This window comes from Equus asinus, chromosome 5 (genome assembly GCF_041296235.1).
Source record: "Equus asinus isolate D_3611 breed Donkey chromosome 5, EquAss-T2T_v2, whole genome shotgun sequence".
In the NCBI taxonomy this organism is placed as follows: Eukaryota; Metazoa; Chordata; class Mammalia; order Perissodactyla; family Equidae; genus Equus; species Equus asinus.
In genome coordinates, this window is record NC_091794.1 from 3,029,193 (window position 1) to 3,048,686 (window position 19,494).

The 19,494-nt window shown below is 38.6% G+C and overlaps 1 protein-coding gene across 4 annotated transcripts in view; it reads left to right on the top strand.

Annotated features, from left to right (window-relative positions):
* The window catches only part of CRYBG3 (crystallin beta-gamma domain containing 3), a 106,054-nt gene that overhangs the window by 28,639 nt on the left and 57,921 nt on the right, over nt 1-19,494 (top strand). For all 4 annotated transcript variants that reach the window (XM_070508534.1, XM_070508535.1, XM_044771741.2 and 1 more), the window contains 4 exons: nt 5,240-11,540; nt 13,186-13,230; nt 13,711-13,826; nt 14,704-14,851. In XM_070508534.1, coding sequence (XP_070364635.1) covers nt 5,240-11,540; nt 13,186-13,230; nt 13,711-13,826; nt 14,704-14,851 — 6,610 coding nt within the window. The remainder of the gene's footprint in view (nt 1-5,239; nt 11,541-13,185; nt 13,231-13,710; nt 13,827-14,703; nt 14,852-19,494) is intronic.

Genomic DNA, 19,494 nt, shown 5'->3' on the forward strand with positions numbered 1-19,494 from the left:
TTGCCCGTCAAGACTGTTGTGGGGCTTGCCCTACCAGATATTAAAATGTACTGATAAAGCTACACTAATTGAAACAATGTCATACTGATGTAATATTTGCTAGACTTCTAAGTGGAACAGAATAAACAGTCTACAAATAGACCTTCATATTTTTGTGATTTGAACCTTTGAATATGATGGCATTGTGTACTCTTGTAGAAAGGAGGACTTGGGGAAATTGGTTAACAATTTGGAGAAAAAAATAAAAGTTAGATACTTATCTCATTTTTTTTTTAAAGATTTTATTTTTTTCCTTTTTCTCTCCAAAGCCCCCCAGTACATAGCTGTACATTCTTCGTTGTGGGTCCTTCTAGCTGTGGCATGCGGGACACCACCCCAGCGTGGCCTGATGAGCAGTGCCATGTCCGCGCCCAGGATTCGAACAAACAAAACACCTGGCCGCCTGCAGCAGAGCGCACGAACTCAACCACTCGGCCACAGGGCCATCCCTGATACTTATCTCATTTTTATATTAAAATTAATTAAAATAGAGTAGCAAATATTTAAAAACCATACAAAACTAAAAGTAGCTAAGTGTGAATTATTGTTTTATTTTGGTGAGAAAATTTTGTAAGCATGATCACAATGGAAAGTATCAGGAGAGAAAAGATCAGAGGTTAGATTACTACTAATTTTCAAACTCGATTATGTCAAATAACTTAAACAATGATATGTTAAATTGGCAGATGAGAAAATTATATACAGAAAATGTCCAAGAATGCTTTAACTGGTAAGCATTTTAGATACTAAGTCACCAAGAGAAAAAAATGGGCAAACAATATAAACATATCATTCAAATAAAAGAAATGTGAACTGCTAATAAATAAGTGGAAGGAAGGTTTAGTCTCACTAGCAATCAAGGAGATGTAAACTAAGATAAGATAACTTTTGTCCTGTTAAATTGATAACTAATAATAAATGATCATACTCTGTATGAGTCAGTGTTGATATGGCTGATGCTTGCATACAGTGCGAGGGTGGAGGGCACATTTTAGGGCAGTATCTGTCAAGAACTTTTAAAAATCTTGTAAGTTATTTCTAATGATGTAAAAAGATGTTTACTGAAACATTTATAGGAACATATAATTGGAAACAAATGTCCAACAGCAGAAAAATGGTTAAACTGGGGTACATCTGTGATGGATTGTGTAAAGCAGTGCTATTCAGTGTGGTCCTTCAATAAGCAGCATCAGCATCACCTGGGAAACATTAGAAATGCACATAATCTGATTCAGACCCACTGAATCAGAATCTTTGGGAATGGGGCCCAGCAGTTTTCTAACAACCTCTCCAGGTGATTGTTCAGTTCCAAAGTAATTTAAAATTGTGGGGATTTTGAGGCTGTTATATGGGAATGAGGCAGAAGGGAAAGTTTGTGCTTTTTCTCCTTTGGTTTTGATTAGTACTGAAGAAACAAACCTGAACTACTAGATGATAGAACATGGAAGAGGCTAATTGCTTCTTGTTTCTTGTTAGCAAACCTCTCCTTATCAATAGAATAATTGCTTAAAGCAATTCACCAGAATGACCTGAGCAAAGACAGGCGCTGTCCCTTACTCTAGTATCAGATGTAATTTTTTGATCACTATTAGTCACTATTAATACAGTTTTCGAAATTTAGATGAGTTATTACCTATAATTTGAAGTGTGTTTTAAAAAATCCTCATCAAAAGGCATTGTAAATGATTTCATCTTCACTTAATTAGAAATAATAAGCAGCTTTGTAATTGTTTTTACTATATGTAGTTGATGTTCACACAATGACGAAATCGCCTAACGATGCCTTTCAGAACATGTGCTCATTGTTAAGCGACTCATGACTGTATAGGAAGCTACTTCATTGTTGGGTTGAAATTCTTTAAAAAGTGCTATAATTCTTGTATTTTCAACATTCATAGCCATCGTCCAAGCTTTATTGTGATTTAAAAAAAATTGCTGGTTTTGCAGCTTTTCTTTACGTAGAAAAATTAAAAGCCTTCCCTATTGTGAGAGAAGATAGTGTTAACTAGGCAATTTGAAAAGAAATAAATCTTAACACTAAAAAAGTAGCTCAGTCATACTTTCCTAAAAGTGAATTAGAAAATTTTGCTCTGAGGCTATTATTTTCAGGCTGCTATTATAGAATTTCTTTGCAGAATGGCGCATGACTTTGGTGGACCTTTGTGGTGTCAGGTGTGTCAGATTTGTCCAGAATTGCACACAGCTGTATGCAGCACCTGGTGGCTTAGTAAACCTTCACGAGATGGGTAGTTATGTCTAGGCTGAAATGCGTAAAATTTTTTCAAATTTCTTAAATATTTGAAATTTCTAGACATTTCCATTTACTATTCTTTGGATCACATACCTTTGGTTATATAGGATAAACTATAGATCCATGCACAATGCACAAACCATGCACAATGACTAATGCATGAAATTAATACTCCCTTTTCTCTCTTCAGCTTGTGAAAATAAATCTTTTTGTTTAATTTTCCATCTTCAGTTTATTTTTAAAATTATATGTTGACATTTCCATTTTCTATTTTATTTACTAGGCAAAAATTTACCAATTAAAGAACAGTTTTATGTTCTTAATTCTATTTAATTATGGAAACTCAACCACAAATTGTGAAAGAATGATGTAGAAAATAGACTATTTTGGTGCGACTAACCTTTTAAAAAGTGGGAGTGTAGCTCATGAGTACTTGCAAAAACTAAATATAACACGTGAAGCTAAGCTTGAAACGTCAATGTTCAGTGCTTTAAACATGATAACATAGTTGTTTAGTATATAAAGAATGCACGTTTTAGTTACGAGCATTTAACATTTCCACCCAGGGTGCCACAGGAGATTATCTAGTTAGAAATTTAAACTAGTTAATGTAATTCAATTTAATCATTTTAGTTGAAAGTACCCAGAAAGCCTGAAAAAATAGAAAACATGATCCCCCCAACAAAGGACCCCAAATCTACCAAAAGGCATTATTACAATGAGTTGAAATTTAGTGGACTTTTGCCTGTAGTTTATTTTATTAGAAGTCATTTTAGATCAAAAGTAACATTTCTGGATTGATGCAGATATAATGCCTTGAGGTCTCGTTAGGAGGGAGTCGGAAGTTAGAGAATCTCTGTTTATTGTACTTGAAGGATAAATTCTGGTCCTTATCTCTCATTGCCTATTTCTGTGGACATTGTGTACATTTCTTTGTGTATTCATTTCTTCAGAATTATTTTGGTGATCTTTTGGGGGGAAAATTGGCAGCCTTTTGAAAGTAGGTTTTAAGTATAAAATGTTAAAGCTTTGAAAGAAAAACCAACCAAATAGTAAATTTGTGGTCATTTATTCAGACTTCTGGATGTTCATATGTTGCTCTGAAAGGCTCTTATATTTTCTGAATAATTTATGTATTTTGATATGGGATTTCTCCAGTAACATTAATTTACCTGTATGTATTTATCCCTTCTTGCATGTTTTCTTAGACAGGTTACTTTATTCAGCTTTTGAGTTTGTTTCATGACAGTCTTTGATCCAGCCTGAAACTCAGGCAGCCAAAACCACTTTTGCAAGGCAAAGCATTTCTCTATACATCTCCTTTAGCTGCTTTATAGTGGGCAGTAAAAACAAGTGAATGTCACTAGTACAATTTTTTATAGTAGTGGTGTGATATGATTTTAGGGGCCAGCAGTTACAGATTGAAATAAATTATTTCAGCTAAAATTCAAGAAATATATAAAAGGCATAGTTGGTGAAGATTTTACATGTCAAAGGAAGTTTACTTTCTGTTTTATCATTTAGACAAATCTAGTATTCTGAATGTTATTGCTTTAAAGTTGAGAAGAAAATACATTATTTTAGCTATTGGAGTACTGATAACTGGATTTCTTATTCATATGGATTCTATAATGTTTTATTAATTATATGTTTAATCTGAAAAAATGAGAACACACATCAAATTTTTCTACCATACGTTTTTATGGTCAGGGCACTGAAATGCGGCTAGAGTTCAGAATATAAGACTTTTATATCTATAAGAATTAACACAGTCTGAAATAAATTTCTCAGCATTTGTTATCATTGCTTTACTAAGTCATTCATTAATTCACAAAAAGTTATGAAACACATACCATTTGCCAAATCTTGTATGGGGCACTTAAAAATACAAAGATGATTAAGACATAGTGCCTTCCTTCTAATAGCTGCCAGGCTCGTGCAGAAGGTCATGCAAAGATCTTTTTAATGTAATATGACAAATGCTCAGGGTCCTTTGCCCCCACAGATCAGAGGCTAACTGCCCATTTTAGGAATGAAGGGGTCCCGGAGTAGCTTTGCATTGGAGAAAACTTGTGAACTGAGCCCTGGAGTACAGTTTCTCCCCAGGGCTGGAATTAAAAGGGAAAGAATGGTGTGTGTAAAGGGCTGGAAGGTGGCACAGCACAGCGTGAGGACTCCCAGAGGTGGGTTCTTCAGAGGAGGCTGGGTGTTGAGAGCATCAGGAACTTCATGCTGGGGTTGAGAAAAAGTGGAGAACTTTTTCTAGAAATCCTTTTTCATTTCTTCATTTACCCAAACAATTTAATACTCATTACACTAATTGAATATTTGAAAAACTTAACACGAGAGGGGATTTTTGAGGAGATTTTGTCATTCATTGAGTTAAATACATACCGAGTATGTACCGTGGGCTAGACATCTTACAAGGTGGTTTCCTTTAAAACCTCTTCTCCTGTGTGCTCAAAGTTGCTGTTCAAATTCACATCTAAGTGTAAAGGAAGAGAAGCTCACTATGATGCTCTGATATGGTGGAGAACTCAGTCATGTATCCCCATGATCTTGTGGTACCAATGTGAGGCACAAAGGCAGAGTGGTTCCTTTCAGACAAATGCTCCTTTGAGATTAGAACTGGAACCCAAGCCCCTGCCTTGTCCGCCTGTGTTCTCCGTTAACTGGTGAGAGATGCATATGATCAGCTGACAGGGAACAGTTCTAAGGAGCTCAGACAGTCATGCTGCCTTAACATTCACATGCTGCTTGTCAAATCTTTATTGTTATTATTTTTAGTAAAGATAGATTTAACTAAAGCATGTTAGGATTTCCTCCCCAAATTAGTACATATTAAGAGTAGGAGTATTTGGAAGATATACTTCACCACAATTTCTGGGCTTACTTGTTAGGTGTTACTTATTATATTTTCTGATACTCTCATGCTGTTTCTTTTTACAGACAAATGAATGGTAAACTAGAGAGGCCTTCAGTAACATATGCAACGTATCGAGGCCCCAGACAAATCAGGAAATATTTGAGGCAACAGACTGCATTAGAAACTGTGAATGCCTTGGGCAGAGAAAATGAAAATTCTGACTCTAGTGCAAGCACATATATTGGCCCTGGAAGTGACATTGAAGCTGGGATGGTGCCATCATCATCAGCTTGCACAGACATAGCTATGAAAGGACATTTGCTCGAGTGTCCATTAGAAGACTGTGATTGTAGCAAAATAAATCTCAGCACAGAAAGACATCCGACAAACAACCCAGAACTGGAGAATATTTCTTCTTACGAGGATGTCTTAAATAAAAACGATCCTGGGGGACCGGAGAGAAGTAGGTCATCGCCGCCTTCTGTGACTCACTCCAGCTCCACTGCTGGAGAATCTGACTCACAGCACCATTTAAGTTGTGTACCGGTTTCTCAGACTGACAGAAATTTGGAATGTTTAGCATTGTTTACAGGAAGTAGCAGTAGTGAAGTTCCTTCCAGTCCAGACTTTCAGAGGATAATTACAACAGAAACTATAATAAAAGAAAATAGCTCTGTGATGAGTGATGGGACATTGGTGCACAGAGAACACCATGTTGAGCCTGAGAGTCCTGGTGTTTCTGCCTTCTCTTGGAGTGAAGCTGATGGAAGTGACACTACCAAACAGGAAAGTACACATTTTCCAAGTTCAAATAAACCAGTTAGGCATGGAGATCTGCGGTTGCCAGAGAGTAGGTGTTCTGACAAGCAGACTGTAGGGAACTCCTCAGAGCAGGCTGCCGGTCACAACAGCACCCCTGCTTTTCAGATGCAGGCTGAGACAGATGCAGAACTTGTCAATGAAGGAAATAGGTCATCTTCCCAAGACTCACAGGAAAATTTGGTTTGTACAGAAATCAGGCAAGAAACAGAAAGTGCCTCAGTTGGTGAACCCACAATTTCAAGTCATGTAAAAGCTCCAGAAGGTAGAATTGAGTCATTACTCAAAGATAATGACCAATTGTTTATAACAGAAGACAAAAAGCTTGATTTTAGGCCACATGGCAAAATGCCTCAGGCTATTAGAATAAATCAAAAGGACCCTGCCTCTGTAAAATGTATCAGTGAACCAGTGGTTGCAGCATGCTTAGACAATAAAATAACACCAGAACTGAATTGTGAACTTAATAGAAGTCACATTTCAGAATCTATTCTTGGCTCTGAGTGTCCTCAACAAGCCAAAGTCTCACCTGATGCCAGAACATCTCTTACCCAAGACTCTAAAGAATCACATTTCACCGTTTCACCCCCTACCTTTGTCTCTGGAGTTGGCATGCTGAGCAAGTTGGACATTCCTCTTTTAAAGAATGAGAGTTATTCTTTGCTCATTGAAACTGAGGATGTCAACACTGGTGGTATTTCCAATCAGTCTAGTAAGTGTAAAGAAGAAAATGTGGCAAAACAAGTCGAGGCTGCAGGAAGGCCTGCTTGCCTTCGCCTTGAGCATGCATCTGCAATTCCTGAATCCAAGAAAGTTCTTCCTGATAGTGAAAAATGCCAGGTTCCACTAGATCTTAAAGTAAGTGACACCCACTTAACTGGAGTGGACTCGAGATTTGAGTCTGAACACATCTCTAAGGACTGCAGTTCCCTTTTATCTCAACACCCTAATAAAACAGAGTTAATGCTTTCAAACACCAAAGCAAGTGAGAACACCATAAAGAGGTCTGATTCTCTTTCCTTGGAAACAAAAAGTGATAACATTGCTAAGATTTTCTTAGAAGTTGATGGTCAGTACAGTGTTCCTGTTGAGTCACATTCTGGAAGAGGAAAAACTGTAGCTGTCTCCAAGATATCCATTTCCCAAACAGAGCCCAGAGACATTTCTCAGGATACAGTTTCTTCTTCATTCGAAATTACAGATGTGCCAGCAAAGCCTATTTTATCAGAATTAACTTCCCTAGAGTTTGAACAGGACAAAAGTTTTCAATTGATAGATCATAAGGAGGTGACAGAGAAATATCAAAATGCTGGCCTTAAAGAGAATTGCCAAATTGAGATTTCTTCTTTGGCCTCCAAATATCAAGGTATACAGGAAACAGAGGTAGAAGCCTTAGGTTATCCTTCTGCTTTTCTCAAAAGTAATATATCAGGGATTTTACCTCCTGTTCGTGATGAAAATGTCACTAAGCAAATGATGCAAAATTGTGAAGCCAGTGCTTGGGTGATTTGCCAACCTTCAGATATTTGTGGGACTAAAAAGATTTCTGGTTTCTCAGAAATGGCAGAACTCAGCTTAACTAATACTTCCCCAAAATTCCAAGAAACTGACAACACAAAAGTAAATTCACCTCTTCTGGGTTCTGATACCAGTTTGGAAAAAAAGGCTTTTGCTTCTGAGGATTCAAGCTTTTGTAATGTTCCTTCTGAGCTGAGATCAGAAAAGAAAGTCATGTCTCTCAGAGAGAAAGAGAACCCTCATTTCTTAAGTGGTGGTATTGGTAGGGTGTCATCTTCCTCTAGTTGCTCTGAAGAAGCTAGCATGGCTGCACATTCACATAACCCTCCCAATAATTTTGGTTCTGTAAAAGTCACCACAGATGTCACACAGGAAGGTGCCTCCTTAGCTAACCTGCTGGACCCTAACAGCTCTTATTTGGAATTTGAAACATCTGTCTCAACAGAGGCAGAAGTGACTCCATTTCAGGAATATGTTGGGAATCCTCCTGGAAAGTATCTCAATTTCCCAACTGCTGCCCAATTTGACAGTCCCATGGAAGCTGAGCCTGGAGCAGTTGCTGAGCCTTCAGCGTCAGTTAACAGCTCAAGCCTGCAGTGTTCTGAAGCATCTGCTGAGCACATAGAAGCAAGGGGGAGAGCACATGACCAACTTTTGGACTTCAAATGTGGTTTACTTAAAAAGGCTGACACATTGATTGGTGAGATTTTTAATTCTGTCAGGGAGGAACTAAAATCCAAACATACAGTTGATACCTGCCAGGAGCATATAGCCATAGACAGCATAATGAATCCAGGTACCCTGAAAGAAGACACCCCTGAGAAAAACCCACAAGAAGTGACACGGGCCGGGATCCAGCTGGCGGAGCATTTGGAAGAGCAGGTCATGAAAAACATGTCGGAAGTCCAAGGGGAAGAAAAAGCCCGTGTTTCACCTACAGCTGGTGAGAAGAGTCTCCTTTTTGATTCTGATAGAATGAATGTGTCTTGTTTGTTAGAAGATCAAGCTAGGAAATTAGTCAATGAGATTATTTATTCAGCCCAAGAAAGTCTGACAAATGCTTTTGAAGATACTGAAGATACCTGCACTTATGAACTTCAGGCTAACCCTTCAAAAATCCTGAACAGTGATGGTGGTAAGCCACATGATATAGTCAGGGAGTTCTTGGTGTCAGAACAGGCAATAAATCGAAGCACATGTGAAATTAGTGAAAATAAAGCGTTAGGTAGATTATTCTCTGTAAGTAACTTAGTTAGTGACACAGAGTCTATTAAAGGAAGAGAAATAGTTCTCTACCAAAAATCCTCATTTTCTGGAAATGGAGTGGGACAGTCTGATAGTATAGATTTGCAGGAATCAGAAACTGTTTTACTAGCTGAAGACACACCCCATAAAGGGTTAGATGATAATGTAAAAACACATTTCTTTCTCCAAGAGGACTCTAAAGATAAAATGGAAATAGAGTGTGTGGATAATCACAAAACTGGACGAGAGGATACTAGAACTCTTGTATTAAATTTCAGATGGCCTCCATTTGCAAATGATGACATCCATGTGCCTGGGACATCCAAAAGCAGTTTGTCTGATAGTCTTGTATGTGTATCTGAAAAAACCTTGCCAGGACATGGTAATAAAAGTACACCCCTCACGATGTCTGAAGTAGGGAAAGTACATAAGATGGATACTGAAGTAAATATGGGAAAAATTGAGCTTATACCTTCCATGTTAGAAATGGGAAAAACATATAAAAAGGATGCTGACTTGAATATTATGAAACGTGAGGCAGTCCCTCCTATGTCAGAAATGGGAAGAGCACATGAAAAGGATGCTGAATTGAATACCATAAAAACTGAGCCCATAGCTGACATTTTTAAAATGCGTGAAGCGTACCAAATAGATTCTGAGAGGTATATTGAAAAAACTGAGGGATTACCTACCATACTAGAAATGGAAAAAGGTTGTAAAACAAGGGATACTGAAAGGGATATTGGCAGAAGTGATGTGATGCCTATTATGTCAGAGGTGAAAAATGTTCACCAAAAAGATGCTGAGGTAATTTCTGGAAAGACGGAAATGAGACCTGTTATGTTAGAAATGGAAAATATTTACCCAAAGGATGCTGAAGGGGATATTGCAAAGACTGAGATGACACCCGTTACATTAGAAATGGAAAATATTTACCAGAAGCATGCTGAAGGGGATGTTGGCAAGACTGGGGTGACATCGGTTAGGTCAGAAATGGAAAATATCTACCAAAAAGATGCTGAGGGGATTACTGAAAAGGCTGAGGTGATACCTGCTACATTAGGAATGGAAGATTCTTACCCAAAGGATGCTGAAGGGGTTATTGCAAAGACCGAGGTGTCATCTGATAGGTTAGAAGTGGAAAATAGTTACCCAAAGGATGCTGAGGGAGATGTGGACAAATCTGAGGTGATGCCCATTATGTTAGAAGTGGGAAATATCTACCAAAAGGATACGGAGGGGATCACTGGAAAGACTGAAAGGCCTATATCGGAAATGGAAAACACTTACCAAAAGGGTGCCGAAAGGGTGATTAGGAAAACTGAAGTGGTACCTTTTGTGTTAGAAGTGAAAGAAGCACACAAGAAGGCAGGACCTGCCTCCTTAGAAATTGGAAAAGCATGCCAGAGAGATGCTAAAGAGACAAGCGGAACGCTTGTGCCCATGCTCTCTGTGTTAGAAATGGAAAGAACATCCCCAGAAGACTCTGACGGGACTATCAGGAAACACAAAGAGTTATCTACAGTCGTAAACATTGAGAAAACGAATGAAACAGGTCTGGAATTGCCCATTACACAAGCAGAGGCCATGCCTCCCATATTTGAAGATGAAAAAGCATCCCACGAGTATACTGAAGTGGGTGTTGGAAAAATGGAGGAAGAGCCCACTGGAATAAAGGAAGGCTTAATGGTGCGTGACAGCAGACTCACCTCCTATTTCAGGGGATATGAATCACCTACACTAAGTAAGGATTATGAAGGCTACCCATCCTTAGCAATGCTGAATTTTCAACCTGAGGCCATAAGAATGCTTGACAAAAAAACATCTGTTACTGCAGTAGATGACAAAACCAGAGATCGACATTATAACAAGGAAAGAGAAGACTCAAACTTAGCCTTCGTTTCTCAGGATGAACAAGAAAATTCTTCCTTTACTATCTTATATGAGGAACCCCTCCAAGAGGAGGACAAACATGCTACCGCAGAAGTCAGAAGGACACACTCGCTCTTGTTTTCTGATACTTCTGCTGACAGCATGCCTGTTCTTGCGTGTGAAAGGTCTGAGAGCAGAACTGACCTCGTCCATCATTTTGAAAAGGATACTAAATTAGGTGAGACATTTGGTAGTGATAGTTCAGAAGTGTTCTTATCAGTGGAGGCTAAAAGGTACAAAATTTATCCCTTAGCCTTGTCTCCCATTTATGAGGATGACAGCTCTCAGGAGGACATTCTGTCCAGTGAGGTGTCACCTGGACATCACGGCTCCACAAAATCAAGAGAGAGTGCAAACCAGCCCTCTTCTGTCTTATCACTTCTCCAGTCAGTATCAGAGCGTCTGAAGATGAATTTTGATGAAGATGATGGACAGGAGGTAGGAGGGGAGAGGGAAGAGGAGGAGGAAGAGGAGGAGGAGGAGGAGGAAGAACCATTGCATAAAGGAAGTCTGAGAGCTAGAAGGAGGGAAGCCATTACCTTCAAGCTGCCAGATCCTTCCATCACATTTTACCCTGATGATGACCAGGAAAGGACTGGACTTTCTAAGAATGCATATGTAATGTCAAATGAACCTACTACCTCTAATCTGCAAATTGGTCTGTGGCCAGAAAAGGCCTTGTTTCTACAAAAATCTGACCTTACTTCTAAGTTACATTCTTCTTTAAAGAGTGCTTATCATCAGTATTTACAGACTTCCAAAACCCATTCCTTGGAAAAAGGAGCCAGATTTGGTGGGATTTTTCATGAACCAGCGTCAAAATACTTCCATGCTCAGGACAACTCAGGCAGATTAAGCCCGTTCACTGAGGTGAGTGATTTTGATGATTAACTAATGAAGTAGTGCTTTGGTTCATGAAATGATCTCAAAGCTTATTAAGAAAATCAGTGTTTTGAGGTTGTGTAAAGATTATTTTTAAAAAAATGAGAGATTAGGGGCTGGCCCTGTGGCGTAGCAGATAAGTTCATGTGCTCTGCTTCAGCTGCCTGAAGTGCCTGTTTGCCAGTTCGGATCCTGGGCACAGACCTATGCACTGCTTATCAAGCCATGCTGTGGCAGGCGTCCCACATATAAAGTAGAGGAAGAAGGGCACGGATGTTAGCTCAGGGCTAGGCTTCCTTAGCAAAAAGGAGGATTGGCAGTGGATGTTAGCTCAGGGCTAATCTTCCTCAAAAAAAAAAAAGAAAAAATCAGAGATTATGCTTTGGTTGAAGTGTATCGTCTCTTGTGTATTTTTGCAGGACTGTTTTACATTGAGAAAACAAAATTGCTTAGTCATAATTTAAAAGGCGTAAGAGAGAAGCAAATTATTTCCCAGTTTTTTGCTAATATTTAGTTTTCAAATTAAATTAAGTGGCAACATTTTGAATTTCTCCAGGTACTGTATGTGGGAAAATTGTCACTTTCCATTGAGTTTATGTGTCTCATGAAAATATTTCCTAATATTTAAAACTATTTTAAATACTTAAAAATATTTTGTGTTTGACAACAACTGCTCACTGTAGTTGTTCCTGTTGTTGTTCATACAAAGCAGGGCAATGAACAGCCTCATTCAAAGAAAAAGAACTGAAAGCATTATAGCTGGAAAATGTCTTAAAATTTAGTTAAATTTTCGTTTGACTTAGAAATATTTAAAGTCTAATGTAGAATATTCATTGAACAGGGACTTTCCTTTCTGGCATTCCCAAGATCATGGGACTTTCTCTAGGATTCCCAAGACCTGAATCTTTACCTGGAATAGCCTTAGTAGCAAATAGTAATACTTGAATACCAGCCAGTAGCTTGCAAGGCAAAGTCGTTTTAAAAGAAATGATGAGATTGGAAGAAATCTTTCTTTAATGGTCCCTATTGCCTACTGACTCAAGTGGGCTCTCTTCACTTTGTAGTACAGAGCCGCCAATTCTGTTTGCCCAGCCTTGTCTCCTTGAGGTCTGGTTACACACTCTGTTTCCTCCCACCATACTTTTTCTCAAGATGTTCTCTTCCTGGAACTTTTTTCTCTGCTATCCCCAACTTAACCTGCTACATTTCCTCACTTATTGAAATCCTAATTTTCAAGGTATTCTCAGTGCCACTTCCACAGAGAAGCCTCTTGTGACCCTCTCTGTGCCATCACTTCACCTCCATGCTGCTGCCATACCCCTTGACTTCCATGACCTGGCCTTTTCCTCGTATTTCACCTAGAGGTTTAACTTAGTCCCCACTTAGAAGATTCTGTCACGTGAGTGGGATCGTCCATCTCCCCCTTCTAAGCTGCAAGCTTCTAGGGGGCAGAGACAACGCATTGTTTTCCTTTGTATTTATCTTTGTGTCTCTGTAGTTCCTCTGCAGCACCTTGCACATAATGGTCTGTCAAGTAAATATGTGATTGGATTTGTGACTGCTGAGAAAATGAACTATATATCTTTTTGCTGATGTTTCTTAGGGCTTACTTCTTCCACTTTTGTTATTTCAGAATGTTGACAGACAAACTCTGAAGTGTAACCCAAGACCTGGGAAGGTAAGAGTAACTTTCTTAGGTAGACTGAGGTAAAATACGGAAAGTAAGACTACTTGTAGGTTTGGGAAGTTTAAAGTAAACACTTCTGGCTGACTTAGAAAAGGATTGTTTTACTCAAAGATTTAGCATCTAAAGTAATATTTACTTTTATGGGGGCCGGCCCCGTGGCCGAGTAGTTAAGTTCGCATGCTCTGCTTCAGCTGCCCAAGGTTTCACCGGTTCGAATCCTGGGCACAGACATGGCACTGTTCATCAAGCCATGGTGAGGCAGCGTCCCACATGCACAACTAGAAGGACCCATAACTAAAAATACATAACTTTGTATTGAGGGGCTTTGGGAGAAAAAGGAAAAATAAAATCTTTAAAGTAATGTTTCCTTTTATATATTTAGGATATTTTATTTTCTATGTGCTAGGACATTTTGCAATTTTAAATGCATTCTTAAAACTAGTTATTGTGCCTACTTACTGTATGTTGCAGATGGTTGTCTATGATCTCCAGGGAAGTAGATATAAACAAGAGATCTACTGTAATATTCCTGATGCTACATCATGGTCCTTTCCAAATGGAGTACTGATAAAAGTTGTAAGGGGCTGGTAAGAGAGCTCTCAAAATTTTATAACTTTTTTTTCCCAAAATTAAGTGTATTTTTTTGCTAAATGCTTTTTGTATTTTTTATTAAAGTCACATTCACTTTCCTCTAGTTTTTGACAGAATATTTAAAAGTATTATTAATGTTTTATAACTTGTTTTCTTTATTTACTGTGGCAGAAAATATAGGCTGTTTTTGTGCATAAAGCCAGCAGTAAGTAGCAGCACCTAATATATACAGTGCATGTCCTCAGTACCATTTTGTAACTGTATTATTAGCAGAACAGAGTTGATGAGTTGAGCTGAAGTCCTCAGTTGAACGAGGCATAGCTTTGAAAGTGAGTTCAAAATTTGTGGAATGCTAAGGAATGTGAAGGCCACATAGTTAAAATCACTGTTTAGCGGACATGCTCAGGAACTGAAGGATTCTTTGTACTGTGTAAAAATGAGGGAAAATCTCTGTTATTATGCCACCTGTCTTCATGTAATAAAATGGGACATGCGTTCTATTACCCAGTGACAAGAAATTTAGCATAGAAGAGGAATTTGGAATTGCTAAACTATTGTTTTTAGTATAAATGAACAGCTTTGTGTAGACGGCATCTATAAAGTGCACATGTATGTAAATACAGGCAGAGGCTGGGGTTGTGGTGCTGTGTTCAGGAAGTATCATTTCCAAGTTGTGTACACTTTTATTCTTATATTGTTTGTCTATACTCAAATTAGCATATATCATTGTTTCAAAATGCCGAGAGTGGGAAATGACCCAGCCTAAAAAATTTAAGTAGATAAGATAGTCTGTAATTTACTAAGTATCATTTGTTTTATGCCTCATTTCTTAGAAAATTGATTATAACTAATCATGCTTTTATATTTGTCCAGCTGGATTTTATATGAGAAACCACATTTCCAAGGTCAGAAGTGTGTGTTAGAAGAAGGGGAAAAGGTGTTAAATAATGACTGGGCCCTTCAACACAGAAATCGTCCACAGAGAAGCTTTGTATTCGGTTCTGTCAAACGTGTCTTAAAGGTAACAGAGCTGTTGATTTTTCCCCTATTTTTTGTTTTGTTTGTCATGTAGTAAAGCTGTACTGTGTCCCAGCAGTGCTTAGAAATGGTTGCTAATATCTGTGCTTATTAATCTTCACTATCATATTAATGATAATCTTTTTATTCTTTTTTTTCTCCTTTTTTCTTTTTTTTGAGGAAGACCAGCCTTGAGCTAACATCTGCCACCAATCCTAACTTTTTTGCTGAGGAAGACTGGCCTTGGGCTAACATCCATGCCTATCTTCCTCTACTTTATATGTGGGGCGCTTGTCACAGCATGGCTCGATGAGCGGTGCACAGGTCTACACCTGGGATCTGAACTGGGGAACCCCAGGCAACCAAAGTGGAACGTGTGAACTTAACCACTGCACCACTGGGCCAGCCCCAATGATAATCATTTAAACTTATAAACTGTTAGACTGAATGATAATTAAAAACATTAACCTGTAATCTGGCCAATAAAATGTATGTGATATAAAATATATATCTACTTTAATAGTAGTAGGAGTATGCCATCCAGATATCTTCAGGAAAAGAGCAGATATTTCCAAATACTTCCTTTTCTAGTGTAGATTTCTACTCCTCAGTGTAGCTGTGTGTGCATGTGTGTGTATGAGCAAGCGTGTGTGTTTGTGAGTGTGTGCATGTTAGGGGGAATTAGAGAAGGAAGGATGCGGAGAGGAAGGGAAAGTGTTGCTTTTTTGTTTTATTTTTAGAAAATACTATTTAATACTTGGATGAGGAAGGTCTTCCAGTGTAATAAAACATTTTCTGGTTTAGAGGAGGAGTGAAGTAGTGATAAGGGCAGAATCCCCATGTCGTCTTAAAGTTCCTTCAGTAGTAACGTAGTATGCCATTTAGTCCAGTTCCTCCTCTGACAGTCATGGATATGTATTTTTTCAAGTAATGGAGATTTCCTTTATATGTTTAAACATATGAAATGAGGTAGAACCTGTCATGATAATTTGCATTGATGTTATTGAATCCTTGATAGTTGCAGATAGCATACAAATTAAAGACAGCACACAGAAAAACTCATAACTGTCATTAAAAGGTGTTGTGTATATTTTGCGTGAATTAATACTTTCTGCAAAACTGTAAGCTTATATCTAACAAATATTTTGCCTGCTTTTGGACCCCTGCTGCAGTAGTTACTGTGAATAGAAATACAGTGAAATATGATCTCTTACTTCAGATTGCTTCTAGTCTAGGGGAGAGACAGCTGAGTCACATAACCACCTGACGTGAGCAGTGCTCTGCAGGGCTCTACAGGTGCACAAAGAAGAGGCACCTCCCCTGGACCAGTTGACACCTGATGGGAGTTTCGAGAGAGGAAACAGGAGTTGGGCAGCATGGGAGATGTGAGGGTGTTCCTGGCAGAGCCACTTGTGTCAGATACAGAGGTGAATGTTAGTGGCTTGGTGGTACTACAAGGAGATGGATGGTTATAGCATAAATGGCAGTGCTCATGTTCCTTGAAAAATTTAACTGCAAGCAGTTCAGCTCAGCAAGCAGTGAATGCTCACTTAATTAGTTAACTCACCAGAAATTCCTTGAAATGAATAGTTTGTAGGTGGAATCTTCTAAGACTTAAATAACGTAGAGTTTTGTGCCTTCCTTGTGAGTGTCAGGCATCATGCCAGGCCTAGTGGGAAAAAAAAAGATGAATACGAGTTGCAGGGGCCGGCATCATGGCCGAGGGGTTACATTCGTGTGCTCCCCTTCAGCGGCCTGGGGTTTCCCTGGTTCGGATCCTGGGCATGGACCTGGCACTGCTCATCAAGCCATGCTGAGGCAGCAGCCCACGTGCCACAACCAGAAGGACCCACAACTGAAATATACAACTATGTACTGGGGGAATTTGGGGAGAAAAAGGAGAAGGAGAAAAAATAAGAATTGCAGATAGCAACTTCCTCATCACCCCCTCCAAATCCAACAACAATAAAATCAAACAAAAAATTCAGTCTTTTGAGCATGGATATATAAATGGGTATTTGCATATCTGCCATTTGCTTAGAATATTTTACAAGAAAGAGTAAGTCATGCTTGCATTTTTTCCTTCTTCCATTGTTTGTTCTTGGAGTCATTTTGTAAATTGAGGTTTTAGTGCCCACATCTTGAGTAGGCTAGCAACTTTTAGTGAGGAAGGAAAATAAAACTATTCGTCATTGAATGGAAAAGGCATTAGCATTGTTCTAAATATTTTACAAAGTGAATCAGGCATCAGACTGCTTCCTTTCTCCAGTGTTGTCAAAATTCTGCCTATTGACTGCTCCGTTTTCATTGTAGTGGTTGCCATTCCAAATTCACCTAGGCCTGTGCCAGCTTTATTTAGCTTTATCTTGTTTCATCATCTTAATCTTAGTTGCTCTAATCTGAGTCATTAAAACTTTAATGTTCTTTAAAGATAATACTTTCATAATATCTTCACTTTCCTGTGAACAGGTATAGCAGATGCAGAAGATACCATGTTACCAGCAACTGTAGATTCTGCTCAAGGTCCTCTTTGCTCCAGTGGCCGTAATTGGCAGTGGGGTAGCAGGGCAGTGAATCTTAAGTCAGGTGCTTTCTTTTGTCAAATAGAAGTGGAAATTGCAAATTATTGTGTTTACTATGCATTTAATGTTCTTTTTAAAGGAATGACATTTTTCTCATGGTCAGAAGTTACTTAGGTAACTTCATTAATGAGCCAAGAAAAGAGAGCTCTGCTAGATCAGGGACTGATCTTACGTAAGGTGGGAACAAGTAGATTTTCTTACTGTTTTTGTTAACTAACTCTTTCCTACCCTGTTTCTGATAGCCTTGTCTCCGTTCCTACTAACTGCTTTATTAGTCTAAGCTTGCACATTTCACGGAGATATATTTGTGAAGTGTCTCATGCCTAGGGAAGCCTGGGAGGAAGCCACATAAACATTTCCTCACTCAGCGTAAATGGTGTCTTGTTGCTAGGTTACCATAAAGTGTCCTTCTGCTGCCAGTGTTGACTGTTTTTGCCCATCCAGGATTATACAAGTCTTCCAAAAGAAATCATTTCTGTGAATAGCCACCATGAAGAAGATGGAACTTAGTGAAATCTTTTTCAGTCAGCTTGAGGAGAACTTGGGCCTTTTGTGAGATAGTTGAGAACATAAGTGTTCTTGTTTTTGTTTATTTTCCATTTTTTAACCATTGTTATGCTTTTGGTGTTAGGCGGTTTCCTTCTGTGTTGAGGTTGACTCAAAGCCCACCACCCAAACATTGTTGTATAACACAATGCAGAGGAAGCTTGTTCGTGTGAGACACTTGGTAATGTGTGCTGGGACTATGCCTCAGATCCCTGGGGGGACGTTAATATGGCAGCATTTTAAATAATGTTACTAGAACTCTATTATGAATAGCAAACAAAAGAGCCTTGAAGATTGACAGGTGACTGTTCTGGTTGTTTCTGGCTATTTTTGAAATGAAACTTTAGAAGGAAATGTACTTTTATACTTTAAAGAATATGTTAGATTATGTTTTTTACTGTATTACATTATAGAACTAACTTTCTGAAAATAAGATGTATCAATTTACTTGCTTATATATATTAATAAGAATGATTAATAATGATTACTAAGAGACCTCAGTTTGGAGAAAGGTTAAAAAATCAGAAAATTGCAGCTTTAAAATTGTAAAACTGGGGGCCAGCCCAGTGGCATAGTGGTTAAGCTCATGCACTCCACTTTGGTGGCCCAGGGTTCACCGGTTTAGATCCTGAGTGCGGACCTCTGCACCACTTATCAAGCCATGCTAGGGCAGGTGTCCCACATATAAAATAGAGGAAGATGGTCACAGATATTAGCTCAGGGCCAATCTTCCTCATCAAACAGAGGAGGATTCGGGGCCACCTGGTAGTGCAGTGGTTAAGTGTGCATGTTGCGCTTCAGCAGTCTGAGGTTTGCTGGTTTGGATCTCGGGTGTGGACATGGCAACACTTGTCGAGCCATGCTGTGGCGGGCGTCCCACATATAAAGTAGAGGAAGATGGGCATGGATGTTAGCTCAGGGCCAGTCTTCCTCAGCAAAAAGAGAAGGATTGGTGGCAGAGTTAGCTCAGGCTAATCTTCCTAAAAAAAAAAGTTCATAAAAAACAAAGAGGAGGATTGGAGGCAGATGCTAGCTCAGGGCTAATCTTCCTCCAAAAAAAAAAATTGTAAAATTGATTATAATTTTAAAAATACAATTGTTCTGTCTAGTAAATGTCACCTCTGATTGTTATTGCATTTACCTGTTTCATTAAAACGTAATCATTTGAATTTCACAATGCCCTAGATGAGAATTATGCTACTGAAACTTGAGTTGCATAATTCAACATTCGTGATGATTAGGGTAGATTGTGTGTTCAGGTAGAAACACATCTGAAATTTCAGAGAAGGAAGAAATAACAGTAGTTTTGATTCTCTTAGAAAAGATGAGGTCTTCTTTGAGATAGGATTCAACTATTAAAAGATTTTCATAAATAAGAATACAGAGAATTATCTCTTTAGTAGCAATGGGGGAGACATTTACAAAGCTTAGAGAGGCCAGAAGGGGGAGTGGAGATGACTGAAGAGCTGTGGGCGTTAATGTAGATCAATAGGTTGATGCAGTGTTGTAGACAGACAAA